The sequence below is a fragment of the Nyctibius grandis genome, chromosome 7 (assembly GCF_013368605.1).
Source record: "Nyctibius grandis isolate bNycGra1 chromosome 7, bNycGra1.pri, whole genome shotgun sequence".
Taxonomy (NCBI): Eukaryota; Metazoa; Chordata; class Aves; order Nyctibiiformes; family Nyctibiidae; genus Nyctibius; species Nyctibius grandis.
The window spans coordinates 37250437-37273733 of NC_090664.1; the positions used below are offsets into that span (position 1 = coordinate 37250437).

Genomic DNA, 23297 nt, shown 5'->3' on the forward strand with positions numbered 1-23297 from the left:
GCTCAGAGCAACCTGTTCCAGAGTTTGATCACCCTTACAGTACAGAAACAACAACAACCAGTGTCTATTGCTTCTACTCATTTCACTGGACACCACTGAAAAGAGTCTTTACTTCTCTACTCTCTCCCTACCAATGTTACTTATATTAAAATTCATATTACACACAATCCATTTTTGACTTATTTCATGTTTTTACACTTTTCTTCAAAATGTGCTTAAACATCTTATGTATTATTGAGTTATGATAGTCTGGATTTCTCCTCCATTACCCTTAAACTCCGGTATTTTGTTCTCTGACCTAATAGTAACACTTCCAAATCAACAATTTAATTAAAAACATTCTAAATAGGTTTAATTTCATGCAACATCTCTTTAATGCCTCTGGGATAGCAGTTAACGGGTAACTTTTAATCGAGAATACTAAAATCTACTGTTTTCACTTCAAATATGGTTAATTTGTATTTCAAAACATCCTTCCTTTGTTGCTATTCAGCCTGTTGTTTCCATTTCAACAGTATATCTAAAAGTGAAGACAAATGTCCACTTAGGCAGTTAACCAGTTCTAGACTATCCTTAATCACAAGCTTCCTATATGGCAACTCGTTTACTCTTTCTTTTTTTTCTCTAATTATATGACTGAAGAAACTTTTATTATATCCCAGTATCACTTGCCCAGACTATACATTAACAATGCCAAGTTAAAGGTTAAGCTATGGAGCTGTTATAAGTATATTTATGGTGATCTTTGTTATTTATGTATTGCTTGCTTATAAATCATTTTTGTACTACTGAGTTGTCTCGGTGTGTGTTAGTGCTGCAGCTTGTAGCATGGCAAACAGAATGCAGGTACACGAATCTTTCTGCAAGTACTTTGGCATATTGATTTGCCCTTCAGCATATTAGTCTGGTAGTCTACAGCACTGGAATATCTCTTGTAATTCTTCTAGAAATGGTATTTCACCATCTTTGTGCTTATTTCTTTCTTACTATCCATCACAGTGTTCCAGTCATCACAGGATGGCAGAAATGTGGTGGAACCGCTGTTAAATCTGCTCTCGTACCATTACTTTCTACATTTTGTTATATATATTAATGCAATTGGATGTCAAATTTCATTTTTCTCAGTCCCTTTCCCTAATTTATTAGCTTGGCTAAGCACAGATGTTTCATTAACTTCACCACCTACCACTGCTGTGTTCGTTTCATCTATATTAACATTTTTTTCCATGATGTTCATCTGCTGGTGAATGTATGCTCCGTAATCTTAATGTAAGTTTTTCCTCTTGGTGTAAGAACCAGGCAAGGATATTATATGGGCTTAAGATATCTTTCTAAATATTTTTCATTTAAAGCTTTTTATCTTCAAGTCCAGCAAGATGATTTCCTTAGATGCTTGGGTCCACCAAGTCCACTACACAAGCAGGGTCTCCATGCAATTTTCTCATCTCACAGCATCAATCCTTGAGTCATCTCTTGATTTTCATTACCTCTCAGATGAGTTGTTCTTTCTGTCAGGACTGGAAGAATTCAGTTGAAGATCTCCACTTCTTGGAGTGTTTTTCTTATCTCAGTGTAGATTTCTGAGTTCACAGTTCTTGCAAGAAACTATCTTTGTTACTTCTTTTCATATAAAGGACTGTCAGTGAATTTGTTTGCTCCATTGACATTCTCTTTGGTCTTAGAATCACATTTGTGTTCTTGATCCTGATGCATGATGAGATTATTCTTTCTTCCAGATTTCTAGTTGCATTTTACAAAAATACATATCCTGGACTGAAAAAATCATTCATGTTTATTCTGATTAGTTGAGAAAAGTAAAAAACAATATAAAATATAAGTTATTAAATGTTCTTTCTTGAGTGTCGCTACTCCTGACTATTAGTTCATAGCTTTTCTTCTACAGCTGAAGAATTTACTATGGCTATAAAGCTATTATACATGACTGTCATGTATTAAAGAAGAAGAGGAAAACGATTGCCTTTTTCAAGCTGGAGATTTACAGCAGTGATCTAACATACCTATCACATCGTGCGTTTGTGCTCTGGAAGATGAATGTTGTGGTGTGTTGACCCTGGCTGGACGCCAGGTACCCACAAAAGCCACTCTGTTACTCCCCTCCTCAGCTGGGCAGAGGAGAAAAAATATAACAAAAGGCTCATGGGTCAAGATAAGGACAGGAAGATCATTCAGCAGTTGCTGTCACAGGCAGAACAGACTCAACTTGGGGAAATGAATTTAGTTTATTGCAAATCAAGTTAGAGTAGGGTAATGAGAAATAAAAACAAAATCTTAAAACACCTTCCCCCCAGCCCTCCTTTCTTCCCAGACTAAACTTTACTCTGAGTTCTCTACCACCTCCCCACCAGCGGCACATGGGGACGGGGAATGGGGGTTGCGGTCATTTCATCATACGTTGTCTTTGCCGCTACTCCTCACATTCCTCCCCTGCTCCAGCATGGGGTCCCTCCCACGGGAGACAGTCCTCCATGAACTCCTCCAACATGAGTCCTTCCCACAGGCTACAGTTGCTCCAGTGTGAGTCCCTTTCATGGGGTGCAGTCCTTCAGGAACAGACTGCTCCAGCGTGGGTCCCCCATGGGGTCACAAGTCCTGCCAGCAAACCTGCTCCAGCATGGGCTCCTGTTTCCACAGGGCCACAGGTCCTGCCAGGAGCCTGCTCCAGAAGGTGCTTCCCACAGTGTCAGAGCCTGCTTCGGGTGCATCCACCTGCTCTGGTGTGGGGTACTCCATGGGCTGCAGGTGGATATCTGCTCCACCATGGACCTCCACAGGCTGCAGGGGGACAGCCTGCCTCACCATGGGCTGCAGGGGAATCTCTGCTCTGGTGCCTGGAGCACCTCCTCCCCCTCCTTCTGCACTGACCTTGGTGTCTGCAGAGTTGTTTCTCTCACATATTCTCGCTCCTCTCTCTGCTGCTGTTGTTGCACAGCATTTTTTTTCCCCTTCTTAAATATGCTGTCCCAGAGATGCTACCACTGTTGCTGATGGGCTCAGCCTTGGCCAGTGGTGGCCCCATCTTGGATCTGTCTGGCTTTGGCTCTATCAGACATAGGGGAAGCTTCTAGCAGCTTCTCACAGAAGCCACCCTTGTAGCCCCCCTCGCTACTAAAATCTTGCCACACAAACCCAATACAAATGTACTGTACAACTTCTAAGGTCTACATCCTTAAAAGTCTAAATGGAGTCTAAATGCTCACTTTTCCAACCTAAGAATAACGATGATGGAATAGGGACTACGATCAGGTTGGAAAGTAATCTGGTAATATGAATGTATTCCTGGTATTCTGCCTGACCTTTGCAATTCATCCTTCCTGCTCTGTCTTTTGTGGGTTTTTTCTGTCTACTTATGGTGTGGATTATCAGCAATAATTATATGGTTTTATACATAAACTAAATATGAAATTATTTACATGTGGATAAAAATATAACATATACACATAATATTGTTTTGGTTTTATGTCTTTGTGAATGAAATATGCATTTAATAGTTATTGTTTCTATGGTGTACAATCTGGTGCAGCATAAGCATGCTTAGGTTAGTCTTAAGTAATTCATAAACTGGACATAATCTATATGTCGGTACAGAGTTTTAAGTAGCTTAATTTGACTTAGAAGGCATATACGGAGATTGATGCATGTGTTTCTTAAAAACTATTTTTGTGGCATAATTGTTTAACTATAACCATTACTGGGTTTCTAATGGCTACCTTTGTATAAGTAATAATAATTTCCTTAGTATTATAAGAAACATTTCCCATATTACCCATTACTAATCTTGCCAAAGCATAAAACTTCTGCTGTGGTTATATGGTAACTCTTCCAAAATCTCATTTTTGGAGTGAAAACCTTGCATGCCAATATGTCTAATTCATATGCTTTCTACTCCTTCATTTCAGCCAGACAAATCACTTCTTTTTAAAGGTGAGGCCAGGAATAACAGCCAGCTCACAGAGATGGGAGCTTAAGTTCAAAGAGTGAAAAGATTGTCAGCTTGTAAATGGGAGAAGGGATCTGAAACTGGAATTGCATAAACAGCTGCATTAGGATCCATTTGTGGAAGTTAAATGGGGAAGAGATGGGACTGCAGTAGTTTGTGTTTCAGGGATTTCCTCCTTTCACCAATATCATAGTGTCTCAGTAATGCCTGATACTTAGCTCCTATTATAACTAGAGGAAGGGTTTTGTTATCATTACCATACTTGCTAATTCAGCGCCTCCTCCCCTGCTTTGCGTGCTTTGCCTGCAGTGCCTTTACAGGGAAGGACTTGTTTTATTGCATACATTGCATATAACGATGGCTTGGCTGTTCCTGTGGGACTGCTGTTTTACCCAACTGTTATGAAACAGATACCCCATCTTGTACTCTGTCTCCCCACATCCCTTTCCTAGACTTCTTCCCAGAATACCAGTGACATACTAGAAACATTTTATTTCCTTTTCATACTGCTAAGCTTGTTTAATAATGTCATCTACAGAGGTAAAGTGAAATGCCTCTTTCTTCATTTAAGCTGCTGTATGTGACTTTGAAAGAGGGAGATGTGGTTGGATTGAAACTGCAAGTGGAGATGAATTTGACTGGGTAAGAAGTTCCAGTAGTGCTCTTGCACCTGCTTTTCAGAAGCAAGCTCCTCCTCAGGATCACACCTACAACAAATCTGAAGGTAAGACAAACCTGGCCTAGAAACAGAGAAGTGGCATAGATATACCTGCTCTGTAATCAGATTTAGAGTGGAGGCCATGAATGCTTTAAAACCTTTAAAAACACTTTCTTTCCTCAGCCTGAAAAGTTGTTTTCTGGTTTATTTTGATAGGTCATTTTATGTTCATTCTGAAAAAGAGCAACAGCATTTCACAAGTAGCTCAGCTACGAAGCCCAAAGTTCAGGCAAAGTGGATCAAATTGCACGTTGTCCTTTTGGTATGAAATAATTTAGATTTCAAATTCATGGATCTTCTCTATTGCTTTTCTTGGACTGAAATTGAGATTACAGTTTGCAATAGACACACCTTCCTCTGCAGTATTCATTTCTTTTTATTCTTTAATCATATAGTCTTCATTGTGAACAATGTGCACAAATAAGCTGAAGCACTTGGAGAACAGAGCTGAAACATGGAATGACTATGTTGTGAGGCCTTGAGCAAAATTGTATTAAAGGATTGTGTCTGCATATACATAGACATATAGCACAGCCATTTTGCTAACATTTCTTCTTTGAAAAGCAAATTTGAAAATGTTATGGAATTTTGTTCAATAACAGGAAACCATTCAAAAATCTAGTAGCTCCTTCAGTCACCTATAGTATCCAAAATTAGATTGTGTATTATCTTTAAGCAAAAGATCCAGTGCAAGAATTGGAGCTTTGCTTCCAATCCTTTTTTTATATACATAGCAAAAAAAACCCTCAACCCTTTCAGTTATTATCTTGTCTCAGTCTTTGTGCAATCTTGTCAAAGAGGGACAGAAAAAGTAAACTGTGATAATCTATATACTAAGGTCAAAAGTGGAGGTGCTACTATTTAAATAAATGTTTGGCCTGACTTTGGTATTATTAAGTGCAGTTTTTCTCAGTAACATCAAATACATTTGACATAGAGGAAATGCCTTTTTTTCAAAGACTCAAGACTTGAAGTTGGACTATAGGTCTGGAAATTACAACTTGTTGGTCTGTTCCTGTTTCTGTTCCCAGTTTTGTTGCATGATTGCTCACGTATGTATACGTGATTTTTAAATGCTTTGAGATCCTCCAAAAATGCTGTATAAATGCAGCATGTTAACAATAACTAACGTAAATAGAAGGTGTGCTTTTGCATTCAGTAAGTCTTCTGCTTTTCCTTCATGAAACTTTATAATTGTCTATTGAATTAAATTTATAAAAAACATATTATGCATCTGAGTGAGCAGTGTTCGTTGCTTAATATGAAAGCAAATGTGTCTCAAGTTATGGGTTATAATTTAATGAAGTATGTTGCTTCCCTCATAATCTTCAGTTCTTGAAATAAGCCCTAGACTGATACAGCAGCCTACCTTACTATCACACAGAAAGTGGATCGAATTCCAGGTTAACTGGAAAGAGGTGCTGTGGGGTTCCTATATTTCACAGAACTATGACAGAAAAGATATTGGCCATTATGCTTGATGTGGTCCTTTCTCATTGTTTGCACCCTGAGCTTTTTTGTTATCATTTTAGGTATTACAATTACGGCCAGTCAGTTGGAGCAGCAGAGATGCAATTGTTTGTGAATGGGCTGAAACAGCCTACTGTCCTTTGGAGGGCGTATTACAACGAGGGAAATCAGTGGTTGAAGGCAGTCATTCAGCTTGGACGTCTTCCACATCCTTTCCAATTATCACTTGATAAAATCAGTCTGGGTTTTTATCATGGTGTCTCAGCGATTGATGATATTACATTTGCAAACTGTGCTCTTCCACCTCCAGCGTTAAGTTGTGAAGGTCCTAATCATTTCTGGTGCAGACACACAAAAGCATGTATTGACAGTTTATTGGTCTGTGATCTCGTGGATAACTGTGGGGATGGATCAGATGAAGACAACTGTAGTAAGTACTTTCCATTATTGCTTACTTTGCTTCAAACCAAAATTTACTTGCCAAATTGATCCCTGGAGTAAAAAAGCACAGTACTGTTATAGCCTATTAATGTCACAGACAGTGATGATTCAACTGAATACAGTTACTGATGAAACAGACTGAAAATTTTTAACTTAAATGCCTATGATGAGGGATAGCTGAGGGTAAATGTAATTCAATCTCCTTTATTCAAACAAGTCATATTTCTTTAATTTTTGTAAAACAGACACATGCATTACAAGTTTATTTTAAAAGAGAGAATTCACAGTCTGCCAGTTGATTTGGGTTAACATGCTGTCTTTGATTACTCTGATTGAACTACAGTGAAGGACATATATGGACTGTGAGGAGTGTATGTCCTATATCTTTTTATGACCTATAACTCTTTCTACCTAGAAAATGTTAAAATAGCTGTACCAGAAGATATTAATCATGCTGGGCATAATTGTCCCTTTCAAAGAACGAACTTGTAAGAACTGAGGAAATCTACGGGTTGTTCACATTTTTGACAGTCACCTTGCAGTGTTGAAGGGTGCTGTTGATGATTCCCCTCCCCCCTCCCCGAAGCATGCATTCATCGATTTTAAGAACTCAAGAACACTAAAATAAAATAAAATTAACTAGCAGTTACTTCATCACATCCTGAGGTAACTAAATTATGCAAATCACAATGAGTTTGAGAAACAGGGGACATCTTACATGCTTGAGGGGATACAAACCTACACTGATATTTGCTGAATGTCAACTTAAAACTGATCTGAATTTAAAAGAAAGTGAAAGCTTTCCAGCCTATGTCAGTTTTCACATTTGTAAAGTGTCTATCTTCTTTATAACCAATTTTGAGGTCTACAATAAGAAAGTACTATATGACTTGCAGTTTTAAACATCATAAAAAATAACAGCTTAATTAAAAAAAAAAAACTTGTCTATTATGTCAGTTACTCTTTATGAAGAGCAGATCTAAAGGCAAAATGCAAGTTCTCCACCTGTGATATACCTTTTATTTTTTTACATTAGGAGTAAGTGGTCTAATCAATATATTTTCCCTTGGTGTCAAATAATAAAGTTAAATTTCAGTTAAAGAACTTTGCATGCTTTCATTATAAAAATACATAAATTTAGTAATATGAATAATAAAATGTTCTTCACAGTTATGTTTATTCAATAAATTAATTATGTACAGTTTGTCAGATATATATTGAAAGAGGAGGTAATTAAGTAAAGATTTTTGTTGGTTTTTTTTGTCCAGGCAAGTGTATATTTATTCTTCAGAGGTGAGTTTTTGCAAGGAGAAGATGATATGTGTTTTTCTCTATATTAGAAAGAAATTTTTGCAAGGGGACAAATATTTTTTTCATTATATTAGAAAGTTAATGGAAGTATATTAAAGCACAATCACCTTTTGATACTGCTTTCACTTGACAGTCTGTTCTGTTTACATTTCAGACCCTGACCTACAGTGTAACTTTGAAAATGGGCTGTGCAATTGGGAGCAGGATGTAGAGGATGACTTTGACTGGATCAGAATACAGGGTCCAACTCCCACAGTTAATACAGGTCCATTGAAGGATCACACAACAGGCACAGCCAGGGGACACTACCTCTACATGGAATCCTCTGAGCCACACCAATTCCAAGATAAAGCAATTTTGCTTAGTCCTCTCTTCAACCCTTCTGGCAACGGAACTTGCATTTTCCGCTTTCATTATCATATGTTTGGAAAGCAAGTTTACAAGCTGTCAGTCTTCCAGAGAACTGTGAGTAACACCAAGGGATGGCTGTTGTGGTACAAGTTTGGAAATCAAGGAAACAGATGGATCAGACAGACAGTCTACATCAGCAGCTCTAAGCCATTTCAGGTACGATCCTTCTAGATGGTGAAGTGCTTATTTGCTGCCTCATAAAACACTGAGTGTATATAAATGACTGTGCAATCTCAAAGCTATTTGTAACTGTCTGATCAAATTGACTTTGAAATATGTTTGTAGGGGTTTTTTTTAGGAAATATATCTGAAATATTTAATTTTTGTGGAATTTGCTTTTCCCTCTAAAACACATTATTATAATGTTTTGAAGAGGAACATGGGGTATTTAAAGTAGATGCTATTTTTGTTTTTCAAGCATTTGGTGAAACAAACTTATCTGAATCTGCTACAGAACAGCTTGACAAAATTCTGATTCATTCATGAAAAAAGGACTCTTAAAAGCAATATCCTTCTCTATGCCTTACTTTTCCAGAGTTCCATGCTATTCTTACATTATATAATGTCAGAAAATATATTAGTTCAAAATATTTGTGTACAAGGTTAGGCCAACAGTCAAATTTCTTTTGGAGAAAGATATGATAATACTAAGTTACACCTACAAATCTTGATTTATTTTCTCACCTTTTTAAGATTGTGTGTGTTATTTACCTTTCACTATGTGTGAACTGTTTATTCTGGTTGAGTTAATGAACCTGCAGGCTTATTAGAGGAGACATTAGTTCACTCAACTGCCAAATGGTCATAAAATTAACTTTAAAAAATCCCAAAACATATTCTAAAAAAGAAACACCTTCCTTTTAAATCTGATATACTGCAATATTTGCTTCAGACTGTCCCACATTTATTTCCCTAAATATTATTTTTAGGTGGAGAGAAGTTCTATTCTCTTTGGAGGAAAAGTCCTTAATATTAATATGATTGCATAGAGGCACCTGGAAGGATAGTGCTCATTTCTTGTCAAGACCCTTTGTAGAAATGTGAAGAAATAAAAACATAATGCTAACAAGATACCTTCCCTGCCCTCGCCCCCCCCCCCCCTCCCCCCTCCCAACTAAGAAAACATGTCCTATGTCTGGTAGTTTGTCTAAAGAACTATAAACCTACATATCCTGCATTTGACTTCCTGAGGGTTAGGAATGTCTGTTCAGTAACTGAAAATGTATTTACTGCTTTAGTGTTGTCGGGTTTTCTATTGCACTTGCCCAGTTCTGCTCAGGGAATGCAAAGATCTTATATTCTTTTGATGTAATTTTGGTTTTCACAGTCATTTTTGAGGGGCATGAGGTGTAAGGTATCATTTGATAGTTTGTTCTGAAGCAAGATTTCAAGACTTGATGTTCGTTATTGTGTACTGCATTTCTCTTGATGGAGCTTGCTGTGTCACAACCTACAACCCTTCACAACTCAGAAAGACAAGAGAACAAGTTGTTATTCTGTTGCTAATAAGTTGTCAAGTGCTGACCTCTTTCCAATCTTCCTTTTAAGTTCATAGTGTTTGGATACTTCCAGAGCTAAAGACATGTGGGGGGAAAGGTCTTCATGCTCTGTTACCACTTTTTCTCTGAAATTGTATTTCTACTGAGATGTGTACTAGAACAGCCTCTCGGTTAGTTTTGACTGTTTACTGACTAACAGTATTAAAGTTGTAGCCTCTCTGTTTATTACATTGTGTACCCCACACCTTATAAAGTTAGTGGTTCAGTGTTTCCACACCACATGCTTTAAGTCTTGTAGGTCACTTCCATGCCTCAAAAGAACTGTTTAGATTCACTTGAGAATGGATATTTTTTTTCCCCCTTGAAATTCTAAAAATAAGATAGGAATTTTTGATAATTTTCTGATCAAAATATGTCTTAACATCATAATCTGCCTCTCCATCTCTAGCCAGAGCATCTCGTCAGCTGTTTTAGGATTTTCAGAGATTCCAAGTGAACAGAAAACTTCAGAATGTAAGACCAAAGATGGCCTAAGTCTTTGTAACACAGACCTTCATTTTGCTTTTTCTCTTCTAAATGTAATATCATGTACCTGAGATAGCTGATACAATCTCTTTCTTTTCCCTCCCTGTGTACGTCTGTTATTTGAGTTTACCACATTCCAAGAAAGAGTCTCTATGAATAGTGAATCCCTCAAATTCACATTTTTGGTTTATTTACTAGCATGGGAAGCCAACTTTGGGAGCATATAAACAATTGTGCCTATACACTAACTGCTAGGAAAAGGGGGAGTTCTTAGTCAAAAATTCAAAGCAGTAAAGATAGATACTTGAGGGCATCTGGAAAGCCAGATCCCACAGAATCACAGAATGTTAAGGATTGGAAGGGACCTCGAAAGATCATCTAGTCCAATCCCCCTGCTGGAGCAGGATTACCTAGATCATATCACACAGGAACGTGTCCAGGCGGGTTTTGAATGTCTCCAGAGAAGGAGACTCCACAACCTCTCTGGGCAGCCTGTTCCAGTGTTCAGTTACCCTCACTGTAAAGAAGTTTTTCCTCATATTTATGTGGAACCTCCTGTGTTCCAGCTTGCACCCATTGCCCCTTGTCCTGTCAATGGACGTCACTGAGAAGAGCCTGGCTCCATCCTCATGACACTTGCCCTTTTCATAGTTATAAACATTAATGAGGTCACCCCTCAGTCTCCTTTTCTCCAAGCTAAAGAATCACAGAATCACAGAATCAACCAGGTTGGAAGAGACCTCAGGGATCATCGAGTCCAACCGTTACCCTGACACCACCCTGTCAACTAGACCACGGCACTAAGTGCCATGTCCAGTCTTTTCTTAAACACATCCAGAGATGGTGACTCCACCACCTCCCTGGGCAGCCCATTCCAATGTCTAATAAACCTTTCTGTAAACAAAGTCTTCCTAATGTCCAACCTGAACCTCCCCTGGCAAAGCTTGAGGCTGTGTCCTCTTGTCCTATCGCTAGTTGCCTGGGAGAAGAGGCCAACTCCCACTTCACTACAACCTCCCTTCAGGTAGTTGTAGACTGCAATAAGGTCACCTCTGATCCTCCTCTTCTCCACACTAAACAACCCCAGCTCCCTCAGCCATTCCTCGTAGGTCAGACCCTCCAGGCCCTTCACCAGCTTGGTCGCCCTCCTCTGGACTCGCTCCAACACCTCAACATCTTTCTTGAAGTGTGGGGCTCAGAACTGGACACAGTACTCAAGGTGCGGCCTCACCAGTGCTGAGTACAGAGGGACGATCACTTCCCTAGACCGGCTGGCTACACTATTCCTAATAGAGGCCAGGATGCCATTGGCCTTCTTGACCACCTGGGCACACTGCTGGCTCATGTTTAGCTGGCTGTCCATCAGCACCCCCAGGTCTCTTTCCACCTGGCCGCTTTCTAACCACTCCTCCCCCAGCCTGTAGAGCTGCATGGGGTTGTTGTGGCCGAAGTGTAAGACCCGGCACTTGTTCTTGTTGAACCTCATGCCGTTGGTCTCGGCCCATCTATCTAACCTGTCCAGATCCCTCTGTAGGGCCTTCCTACCCTCCAGCAGATCGACACTCACACCCAGCTTGGTGTCATCTGCAAATTTACTGAGGGTGCACTCAATCCCTACGTCTAGATCATCTATAAAGATATTGAACAGCACCGGCCCCAGAACTGAGCCCTGGGGGACACCGCTAGTGACTGGCCACCAGTTGGACTTTGCCCCATTCACCACCACTCTCTGGGCTCAGCCATCCAGCCAGTTTTTAACCCATTGAAGAGTCCACCCATCCAAGCCCCGGGCAGACAGTTTGTCCAGGAGGATGCTGTGGGAGACAGTGTCGAATGCCTTACTGAAGTCTAGATAGACTACATCCACAGTCCTGCCCTCATCTACTAAGCGGGTCACTTGGTCATAGAAGGAGATCAGGTTGGTCAAGCAGGACCTGCCTTTCATGAATCCATGTTGTCTGGCCCCGATGCCCCGATTGTCCTGCATGTGCCGTGTAATGGCACTCAGGATGATCTGTTCCATCACCTTGCCTGGCACTGAGGTCAGGCTGACAGGCCTATAGTTCCCTGGATCGTCCTTCTGACCCTTCTTGTAGATGGGCGTTACATTTGCTAATTCCCAGTCAGCTGGAACTTCTCCAGTTAACCAGGACTGCCGGTAGACAATAGAGAGTGGTTTGGCAAGTTCATTTGCCAGTTCCTTCATTAGTCTGGGGTGAATCCCATCCGGGCCCATAGCCTTGTGGGTGTCCAACTGGCACAGCAGGTCACTAACCGTCTCCTCCTGGATTACGGGAGGTTCACACAGCCCCCCGTCCCTAACTTCAGGCTCTGGGGGCCGAGTCTCCTGAGGACAACCAATCTTGACATTAAAGACCGAGGCAAAGAAGGCATTGAGCACCTCTGCCTTTTCCTCATCCCCTGACACTACACTACCCTCCTCATTCAGCAAGGGGTGGAGGCTCTCCTTGACCCTCCTTTTGCTGTTGATGTATTTGTAGAAGCTTTTTTTGTTATCTTTGACTGTAGCAGCCAAATCGAGCTCTAATTGAGCTTTGGCCCTTCTAATCTTCTCCCTACACGACCTGGCCATGTCCCTATAGACCTCCCAAGTTACCCAACCCTTCTTCCAGAGCAAGTAGGCTCTCTTTTTTTCCTTAAGTTCTAGCCTAAGTTCCCTGTTTAACCAGGCCTTTCTTTTTCCCCGACGGCTTGCCTTCCTACAGACTGGGACAGCCTGCTCCTGAATATTTAGCAATTCCCTTTTGAAGCATGTCGAGCCTTCCTGGACTCCTTTGCCCTTCGGGACTGATTCCCAAGGGACTCTGTCCACCAGCCTCTTAAAGAGGCTAAAGTCAGCCCGCCGGAAATCTAAGGCAGAAGTTCTACTTTTGCCCCTCCTTACTTCCCCCACTATCGAAAACTCTAACAGTTCATGGTCGCTACTCCCAAGATGGCCACCGACCCTCACATCTCCCACTAGTCCTTCTCTGTTCACAAACAACAGGTCAAGCAGGGCCCCTCCTCTAGTGGGCTCATTTACCACTTGCATGAGGAAGTTGTCTTCCACACATTCGAGGAACCTCCTAGATTGCTTCCTCTCTGCCATGTTGTATTTCCAGCAGACATCCGGCAAGTTGAAGTCGCCCACGAGTACAAGGGCCGGCGACCGGGCGGCTTCTGACAGCTGCTTGTAAAACGCCTCGTCCGCCTGCTCATCCTGGTTGGGTGGTCTATAACAGACTGCCACCGTAATGTCTGCCCTGCCGACCTTCCCCCTGATCTTCACCCATAAACATTCATCCTTGTCATCCTCATCATTTTCCTCAATTTCAACACAGTCCAAGCACTTCCTAACGTATAGCGCTACCCCACCGCCTCTCCTGCTTCGCCTGTCCCTCTTAAAGAGCTTATAGCTATCCATAGCTGCACTCCGGTCATGAGAGTCATCCCACCACGTTTCTGTGATGGCAACCACATCATAACCTTCCTGCTGTACAGTGGCTTCTAGCTCTTCCTGTTTGCTGCCCATACTGCGTGCATTGGTGTAAACGCCCTTCAGCTGGGCTAGCGGCCTTGCCCCCGACGCAGGCCTGTCACCCCTAGGTTCATTTGTGGCTGCCCTGGTCTTATCCCCCTCCCCCATCGAACCTAGTTTAAAGACCTTTTAACCAGCCCTGCCAACTTCTGGGCCATAACCCTTTTCCCCTTCTGACTCAGCTGTTCCCCATCCGGCATAAGCAGGCCTGGTGCTGTGAAAGCCGCCCCGTGGTCAACAAACCCAAAATCCCACCTACGGCACCAGTCTCTTAGCCACATATTAATCTGTTGAACTTTCATAGTCTTTTTCCTATTTTCACCAAATACCAAAGGAATTGAGGAGAATATCACCTGCACACCTACCCAGCTCCCTCAGCCTCTCCTCATAAGGGAGATGTTCCACTCCCTTAATCATCTTCATGGCTCTGCGCTGGACTCTCTCTAGCACTTCCCTGTCCTTCTTGAACTGAGGGGCCCAGAACTGGACACAATATTCCAGATGCGACCTCACCAGGGCAGAGGAGAGGGGGAGGAGAACCTCTCTCGACCTGCTAACCACACCCCTTCTAATACACCCCAGGATGCCATTGGTCTTCTTGGCCACAAGGGCACACTGCTGGCTCATGGTCATCCTGCTGTCCACTAGGACCCCCAGGTCCCTTTCCCCTACGCTGCTCTCCAACAGCTCTGTCCCCAACTTGTACTCATACATGGGGTTGTTCTTGCCCAGATGCAGGACTCTACACTTGCCCTTGTTATATTTCATTAAATTTCTCCCCGCCCAACTCTCCAGTCTGTCCAGGTCTCTCTGAATGGCTGTGCAGCCTTCCGGTGTGTCAGCCACTCCTCCCAGTTTTGTGTCATCAGCGAACTTGCTGACAGTGCACTCTAATCCCTCATCCAAGTCATTAATGAATATATTGACTAGTACTGGTCCCAGTACCGACCCTTGAGGGACTCTGCTAGACACAGGCCTCCAACTGGACTCAGTCCCATTGACCACCACTCTCTGGCTTCTTTCCTTCAGCCAGTTCACAATCCACCTCACTACCCGATCATCCAGACCACACTTCCTCAGTTTAGCTGCAAGGATGCTGTGGCAGACCGTGTCAAACGCTTTACTGAAATCGAGATAGACCACATCCACAGCTTTACCATCATCTGTCTACTGGGTTACGTCCTCATAAAAGGCTATCAAGTTGGTTAAGCATGACTTTAGGAGAGGAGCGCTGCTGGATCTTATCCTTACTAACAAGGAGGATCTGGTTGAAGAGGTGAAGGTTGAGGGCAGCCTTGGTTGTAGCGACCATGAGATGGTAGAGTTCAGGATCTCATGTGGCAGGAACAGAATAGCTAGCAGAATCACAACCCTGAACTTCAGGAGGGCCTGTGCAATTAAGTAGATATAAAATGTGTTTGGTATTTTCCTATTTTACAAGTGGTTAAGAAAAGCAAACAACCAAATCCACTGTAATAATTTTACTCTTATTATCAACTAGGTATTAGCTTAGAAAGTAATGGAGTATTGATTGAAAATTAAAATGATACCTTTGCTATGAATATAGAACAGCACTATGTTCTACAAACACAAATACAAGCCAACCTTTTTTTCCAGCTACTATTTTTAGTACCTGTTGTGCTATTTTTGTGTTCTCAGTGTAGAATCCAAACTCTTTGTATTTTAAGGATCTGATTCTGAAACATGTATGCCTGAATTTATTGATAATGGTGCAAATTAGATCTCTCAAGATTGAGCAGCATTTTAAACCAGATCTGATAGTCTGGAAAATGACCAAACACAGGAAGACAGACAGCTGAAGCACAGTGGATCCCTTTCCCTTTGACTTGTACATTGCTATTTGTACCTTTGACACTTTAACATGCTGTTTTCAGGTACAGCGATTGCACCATTCACTGCTCGTGATTTAAAACAAGACAATTTTGTATATTCAAAAGCTTTGTCAATTTGGGGGAAAAATACTTTCTGTCTTGAAACTAACCTCTGTTTTGTTAAAGTAAAATGTGACTTGTGTCTCTGCGTTCTTCAGGTGTTCTGAATAACCCCATCTCTTATTCAAGTTGAGCTATCAAAGCATAAGCACTGACCAGTCCTGTTTCAGACGTTCTCACACAAAGGACTTTGGTGTTAGCATTTTATTGTGGGTTGTAAATGTATCAAAAGGAATTAACTTAGCTGTCTTGTAAAATCCTGTTGTCTCATTTGATGTTACATAGTGTGATGTGAGTTGTGTCTTGCAGCATCTGCAAGGTAGAAATGTTCAATATGGCTGTAGTTACAGATTTTTTGTTGTTATTGTTTTTGTTGTTGTAAATTCTAGAACCCCTAGAGATTCCCACAATCCATCGCCCTTTTAAGTTCCTTAGCTCAAAGGATCAGTTGTTGTAGCCAACCAGTGCTGATTCCCTCTTACAATCACTGAGCACCATTTCTAGAGCAGATAGCGGGAAACATCTCAGAATCACTACAGTCCCCTTACCCTTGCAGACATGAAGCAATGAAAGCCAGACTTCAGGAAGGCTTTGTTTTACTTTCCTACAACAGGATATTCACCGAGTGAAGCATTACAAGCGTCGTCAGTCCCAACTTAAGACAGCCACCTTGGAAGTTTTACCCCTAACAGCTGTTCATTGTCTGTTGAAGAGGAAGCCTTGGGTTGCTTCCAAAGAAATCCTTAATAAAATGAATATATTTCACAATACTTTGGATGAAAGAGAAAATTAGTTCTAAAATTATTTTATAAGTTAGTCACAGCCCTAATAATGTATTATTTGTGATCTGTGACAATATCATTAAATATAATATCAGTTGTATGGCCGTTCAAATGGGAAGGGTGAAGTGTTAGTCACAATTAGTTTCGACACATAAATCCTTAAATATCCTTCTTGAATGGTGCTAAATCAAGAACTGACTTTATGTTTTAGCAGCAGAATTTTTCTAAAGAGAGATAAGAATCTAAATGAAATTTTTTTCATTTCTGAGACACTAGATTAAGGTGATTGCTTTGTCTTTTAATACATTCATTTAAATCTTCATTTTCCATCTTTTCATTTCTATTATGGAGATATAGGGCATATTATACCTTTTCTTACAAAGATTTTCAAATTCAAAGGCAAATTATCTCACTCCAAATACATTTTATTTTCAGTTACTCTTATCTTTTAGCTACAGTATTAGTTGTGGAGGCACATAGTTACAGCTGAGTTTTTAACTTTGATTATAGGGTTGTGTTAGGTTTTCCTTAGTTATTCCCAGCTACTTCTTGTATTATGGTTTTGGCATGCCCTTGACATAAGATCAGTTTGGTGTCAAATACATGTGTAGTAAACAGACATTATTTGCATCCGTATTTGCTTTTACCGTTCATCTAAAAATAGAGACAGGAAGGGTTGAATATGTATTTAAGGTACTACCAGGTAGCTGGTCACAATCACATAGGCAATATCTACTTTCTCATCCTCTACTCCCTCCCTTTTCATTCCTCAGTGAGATGAGATAGTGATTCTTCTTTGGGATTCTGATTATCTGCTCTATAATAAGTGAAAGAGGATCACAAAGCTCACTCTGGTTATTTCTGCAATTCTAGCTGTTTCTTGCAATTGCTTTTCTGAGAAGAGAGCAGATTGATCAACACCCCCCTCCAACCATTTCTGTAATGAAAAACTCAGGGTTCTAGTGGAAAATTGACTTTTGGGGATAATTCTACTTTACAGACTATTTCTAAAGTAGTTTTGAGTTCTGTTTCAAACAAAAAGTCTGTGCTATGGCAAATTGTGAGGTTTCAAGATTTAATGTTCCTATTTCATGCCTTTCTAGTGGTGATAATTTTCTTTCATACATGAATAATATAGCAGGACTTGTTATAGTAGACTAAATACTCTTTGTATCAATTTAAGAAAAGATAATTACTTGGTAGGTTTCCTCGTCAGCTATAATATCCTTGAAGTAAGAAAATTTCAGATTTAATTTCCTACATAACAAGCATCAGAACTATTGAAATTAGAGGTTCTAGATCTCATATCACATTTCACAGCACCTCTGAGAGAAATTTTCAGTTATGTTTGTAACGTCAATAGTTTTGTAAATCGACTTAAGTGTGGGAGTTTTTCAGTTTTCTCTAATCATTAACTGATTAGAGAAGTGTTAGGTTGAAATTCTGGATTTTTACTGATGTACTCCAGAAAATGGAGCTGACCAAACTTAGCCATATTCTACTTCTTGCATGCAGCTTCTCTGGAAGAGTGCACATGCCTTTTTATTGTCCCAAAGGACTATTTCCTAGTGTGAAAAGCAATGTGAGGAGACCATGTTTCAGCCTGTTAAAGCTGCATATCAGCGCATGCAGCTGGGACTTACCCTTACCACTCACAGCGTTGTTAGAAGGAAACTGCTTCTGAAGAGTTTGTGCTCTTTCTTCTATATATCCTAAGAAAACTAATCAAAGTAATTGTGTATTTGCCCTTACTTTAGGAACATTAAGTTGAAAAAAGAAATTGAAGTAGAAATGTTTGACCTTTTCTAGAATACTTGGGTAAAGAGTGCTCCTCTTAGAAAGAGATATGGTTGATATGTAACAGAGAAACATCAAATCAACAATGTCATAGAGAAGCTGCATAGAGAATGTCCATTAATGATTTCTCTGAATACAGAGAATGAGAGGTACTGTGTGATATTGTTAGGCAACACAATCAAAACAAAAGGAAATACTATTTTAGGATGGTCTGTTGTACAATTCATTGCAGAGGTATGTTTTGGGTACAAGGAAGTATGAATCGGATCAATAAGTAACTTGGTAAATTATTGAAAGAAAAGTCTCTTAAGGGCTACTAGCACAACAACGAGGCTATAACCTCCCACCTGTGGTATACTGCCAAGAGTTTGAGAGCTACCACTGCATGCCTGTTTTGTTCTCATTGTGGATGTGGCAGCAGTCCACTGGGAGACATACACTGCAGTTAGCTGGACAGCTGACCTAACCTCTGGTACATCTGTCCTCATGCTGTGAGTCATTGTGCTGTAGACAGCTTTCGGTGCATCAAGAGGCTCACTCTTTTTGATATTCTAACTATGATTTCAGATTTTCTGCAATCACTTTCAATCTTATTGAACCAGATTTATTGTTGTCAAGTGTTGTTAGCCTTCTGCCTTCACTTGATTGTCTGCTTGCTTCCTTGTTCAGGGCCTCATTTTCAGTGCATGCTGACATATCAGTAGGAGTTTGTTAATGTTTAGTTGGTCAGATACAGAGCTTTCATTAAAATCTGTTGTTGAAGCAGCTCTGAATTTATCAAGGACTTCTCTAAAATGTTTATCACGCCTCTAATACCCACTTGTGATCATTTTTCTGTTATTGCCTTTGATCCATTCCCTGGTAGCAATTTTCACAAAAAGATTTTGTCATCATGGATTTCCACTCTAGCAACAGCTTCAATTTCAACTTTCAATTTGTCATTCCTCATCTTTCTTCCCCTCCTCTTCTCCTTTGCACTTTCCCTAATGATCTGCTGAGACTAGTATTCAGGGAGACTTTTTTTTTTTCTTCTTTTTTTTTTTTTTGTTCCTATAAAGGTTACGACATGCTTCTGTCGCTTTTTACTCTTCCAATTCTACTCCAAATACATGGATATGCAGCCATATTTCGTGCAGCTTAGTAGCTCTCTTTCTGGGCACTAACTGTTTTTCTTCATCTCTGAACTGTGTGTTGGCTTCTTTCACCCCTGATACCTGCTTGCATGTTGCACACTGCTCTTTGGTTTTCAGATTTACATTCTGCTATTTGTTTCTGATCTGTTTATAGTCATCATTCTCAGTTTTGTTTTCACAGTGGTAATATGAAGCCTGTGGTTGCTGGCTGACCTATACAGTTTGGTATGCCTTTGCCTCTGGAGCAATTGTTTATTAATTGGCTAATAGATTAACATTGGCAGCGAAGTGCTACCCACGTTTTTTTAATCCTTCATTAATCATAGAATCACAGGATGGTTTGGGTTAGAATGAACTTTTAAAGATCATCCAGGCCTACCTCACTGACATGGGCAGGGACATCTTGCACTAGATCAGGTTGTTCAAAGCCCTGTCCAACCAGACCCTGAACACTTCCAATGATGGGGCAACCACAGCTTCTCTCGGCAACATGTTCCAATGTCTCACCACCATCATCGTAAAAAATTTCTTCCTTATACCCAATCTAAATCTATCTTCTTTCAATTTAAGACGGTTGCCCCTTGTCCTGTCACTACAGGCCTTGGTAAAAAGTCTCTCTCCATCTTTCTTATAAGCCCCCTTTAAGTATTGAAAGACTGCAAGGTCTCCCTGGACCCTTCTCTTCTCCAGGCTGAACAAACTCAACTTTCTCAGCCTTTCTTCATAGGAGCCGTATTCTAGCTTTCTGATCATTTTCGTGGCCCTCCTTTGGACCCACTCTAACAGCTCTATGCCTGTCTTATGCTGGGGGCCCCAGAACTGGATGCAGTACTGTAGGTGGGGTCTCACCAGAGCAGAGTAGAGGGGCAGAATCTCCTTTGTTGACCTGTTGTCCATGCTTTTTTCTATGCGGCCCAGGGTACAGCCTACATATTTCTGTAGGCTAATTAAAAAAAAAATGCACCCAAACCCAAAAGACTTGCTGTGTTACTGATATTTAACTCTCAGGTCTTGTTAGAATGTGTCCTGGCAGGGCATTATGTGCACAGATGGTTACAGGGTGTCTGGAAGCTGTGGCAGCGGAAGCTGATGTCAGGCAAAATCGTGTGCATTACTTCATGTCTGTACTGTTGAAGTATCAATGCCTTTTGGTACAACAGCTCTAATACGTGCACTTGTATGACTTAGGCTCCCTCACCACGCCCTGTCCTCATGACCAGGATCAAGGACTTGGAGGGTTGTAGCGGGCCAGGAACAAAAGTTGACATATCTCATGTCTATACTTCATGCAGAACTTGTGTAGACTCTAGTTTGGACAATTCATGTTCAGATTTCTTCACCAGTCCACAATCTAGGTGAGAAACAATATGCACATAGAGTGGACAACGAGGGAATGGGGACACTTGTGGTAAAGAATAAAAAACAGCCATAAGACACTGTGTTGATAGTGAAGGCTGTTCAGTACAGTGAAATACAGAGAACTTATGTCTTGAAAATGTGTGTGGTGCAATGCAGTATATTTGAAAGGCAAAAAGTAATGTGATTTTTTAAAAAAGTAATTTCTAAATATCAATATTGTCGTTTTTTACGAGTGGATTTCAGAGCATAGAAAACAGTATGAAAACAAGGAAATCACATGAGAAGCCAGGAAAATATATTGTCCATTGTGCAAACCTTCAGGGATGATTTCATGGTTTTAGTTCAGTTCTTAGGGAACGAAATTGTCCTTTTGTTCAGTGCTATTACAATACTTAATATTATGAAGCTATGATCCACTCTGCAGCAATAGAAATAATTTATTCTTTGTGTTATTGTTTTATTGGTGTGCAGTGGAAGACTTGTCATGATGTCATCAAGTCACAAAATATGCACGAAGAGGACCAAGAATAAGAATTTTTAAGCTGTTTTAACAATGCCTTTTCCAGTCAAAATTATATTCTTAATTTCACATCTGACATTTCCTTGCAATTTTTTTTTTTGGGGGGGGGGGCAGGGGAACAAAGGTCTCAGGGGTGGGTGTGTTTTACCTTTGTCCCCTATTTACTTGCAGGAAGCTCAAGGGAAACTTTACAAGGTAAAAATAACCTTTCTATATGTAAATGAACTGTCAAGTACTGCCCATGTTTTAAATATGGAAAACCTGAAGTAATGAAAGATTTTCACCACCTTTCACAACCCATTGAGAGACTATTCAGTCGTTTGAATTTGGGGGGAATCATGTAAAGTAGGAATTTTTCTTTCCTGAAAATTAAGAGTAGTGTCTTAAATTTGCTACTGGATATTATTGTATTGCTTATCAGGAATTGCTGAACAGGAAAATGAGACTTGGATAACTTTGCAAAGAGAAGGAAAATGTTAGTGACTTTTTTCTTGTTCCTTTGCTGGATCTAGAAGCCATCTTCGAAAAGGTAACGATCACAGGAAAGCGGTTCTTCATTGAAGTTTAATTAAGTCTCCTTCCATAGTTCTATATTTTACATCAAACAAAGGGCTTTATTTTAATAATTTTTTTAGTAATCTTTCTGTGTTTATGGAGTATGCTTATAGCAGAATTAAGAAACAATGTAGAAATTATACTCCCACTGAAGTATGTAGCAGAACTCTCATCTTTAATGAAGACAGGATTTCATGGCAAGTCATATGTTCCAATGATATCCCTATGTTATTGTTTTCCTGTTCTTGGAGGTTCAAGGCCATACACATGGACGTAGGAGCAGCAATTCTGTATAACTTACTATCTCAGTCAGGCAGAATCCTTTGGATAAGGAAAGGTCCACATCTTTAGGCAAAAGATGTTAATAGTGATCCACTTGCTCACTAGAAAATGCTGCTATACAGATAATTGACTCAACTGCTGGCACAAATGTTTTCATAAGCATTGAAAAGAAAGCAATGCAAGTCTTCTCTCAGGATACTCCTTAGCTCAGCATGGAAGAATCGCCTTAGCAGTAAGCATTTCATGGATCAGACACAAGTGTGTCCACGAAGGCCTTATTCAGGCTTCTCTGGACAGAGATGTGGAGATGTCTTTATGCAGCCCTTGACATCTTGAGATACTCCAGGGTACAAGAGGAAGGGACAAAAGTACTCAGGTCATAACAAGCCATCCTGGTCAATGTGGGACACATCTGTTAGGACCATAAGTCCCAGGAATTTGACATAGTAACTCAGCCAGAATCCTGTAATTTATTTATTTATTTATTTGTTTTTAAAATCTAGGGAAACGGTGGTTGGGAGAAAGAAAGAATCTATGTAGTGTGTAAGTGAATATGGGTGTAAGCTTCTCAGCCTGCATACACCTGTCATGGAAGATCACCCTAGCAGCAAAAACACACTTATGGTAAAGGAGTGGTGATGAGATTCCATCTGAAAGTAGTTCAAGGTACCGTAATACGACTAGAGTCAGTAAAGGCTGATCATGAAAGAACATCATTGGTCTTGCCATTGCTTTGCTATTCCCATACTACAACTCACCCTCTTTCACTTGTATGTATCCTTGTCAAAACAGCCTGTCAGTCAGATCCAGTCCTGTCTGCATAATTAACCACAAGGCTATCAGAAATGACTGATGGTGTAAAAAAAACCTCCTAAATTTATACAGGAACACTAAAGGGACTTGTATTTTAGATGTGGGAGAAAATTTACAGTATCTTTTGGGCTTGGTTTTTTTTTGGACTAGATTTGGCCTTGCTCAGTTAACCATGGATGTTTTAGTATTGTCTGTGAGTATATCCTTATCTGTCAAGTATTTTCATCACTTAG

General features: G+C 40.3%; 1 protein-coding gene across 1 annotated transcript in view; it reads left to right on the forward strand.

Annotated features, from left to right (window-relative positions):
* Positions 1 to 23297, forward strand: part of MALRD1 (MAM and LDL receptor class A domain containing 1) — a 302374-nt gene that overhangs the window by 69648 nt on the left and 209429 nt on the right. Inside the window, 4 exon segments of the mRNA XM_068405612.1 lie at positions 4530 to 4682; positions 4833 to 4938; positions 6209 to 6576; positions 8053 to 8465. Of these exon segments, the coding sequence (XP_068261713.1) occupies positions 4530 to 4682; positions 4833 to 4938; positions 6209 to 6576; positions 8053 to 8465 (1040 nt within the window).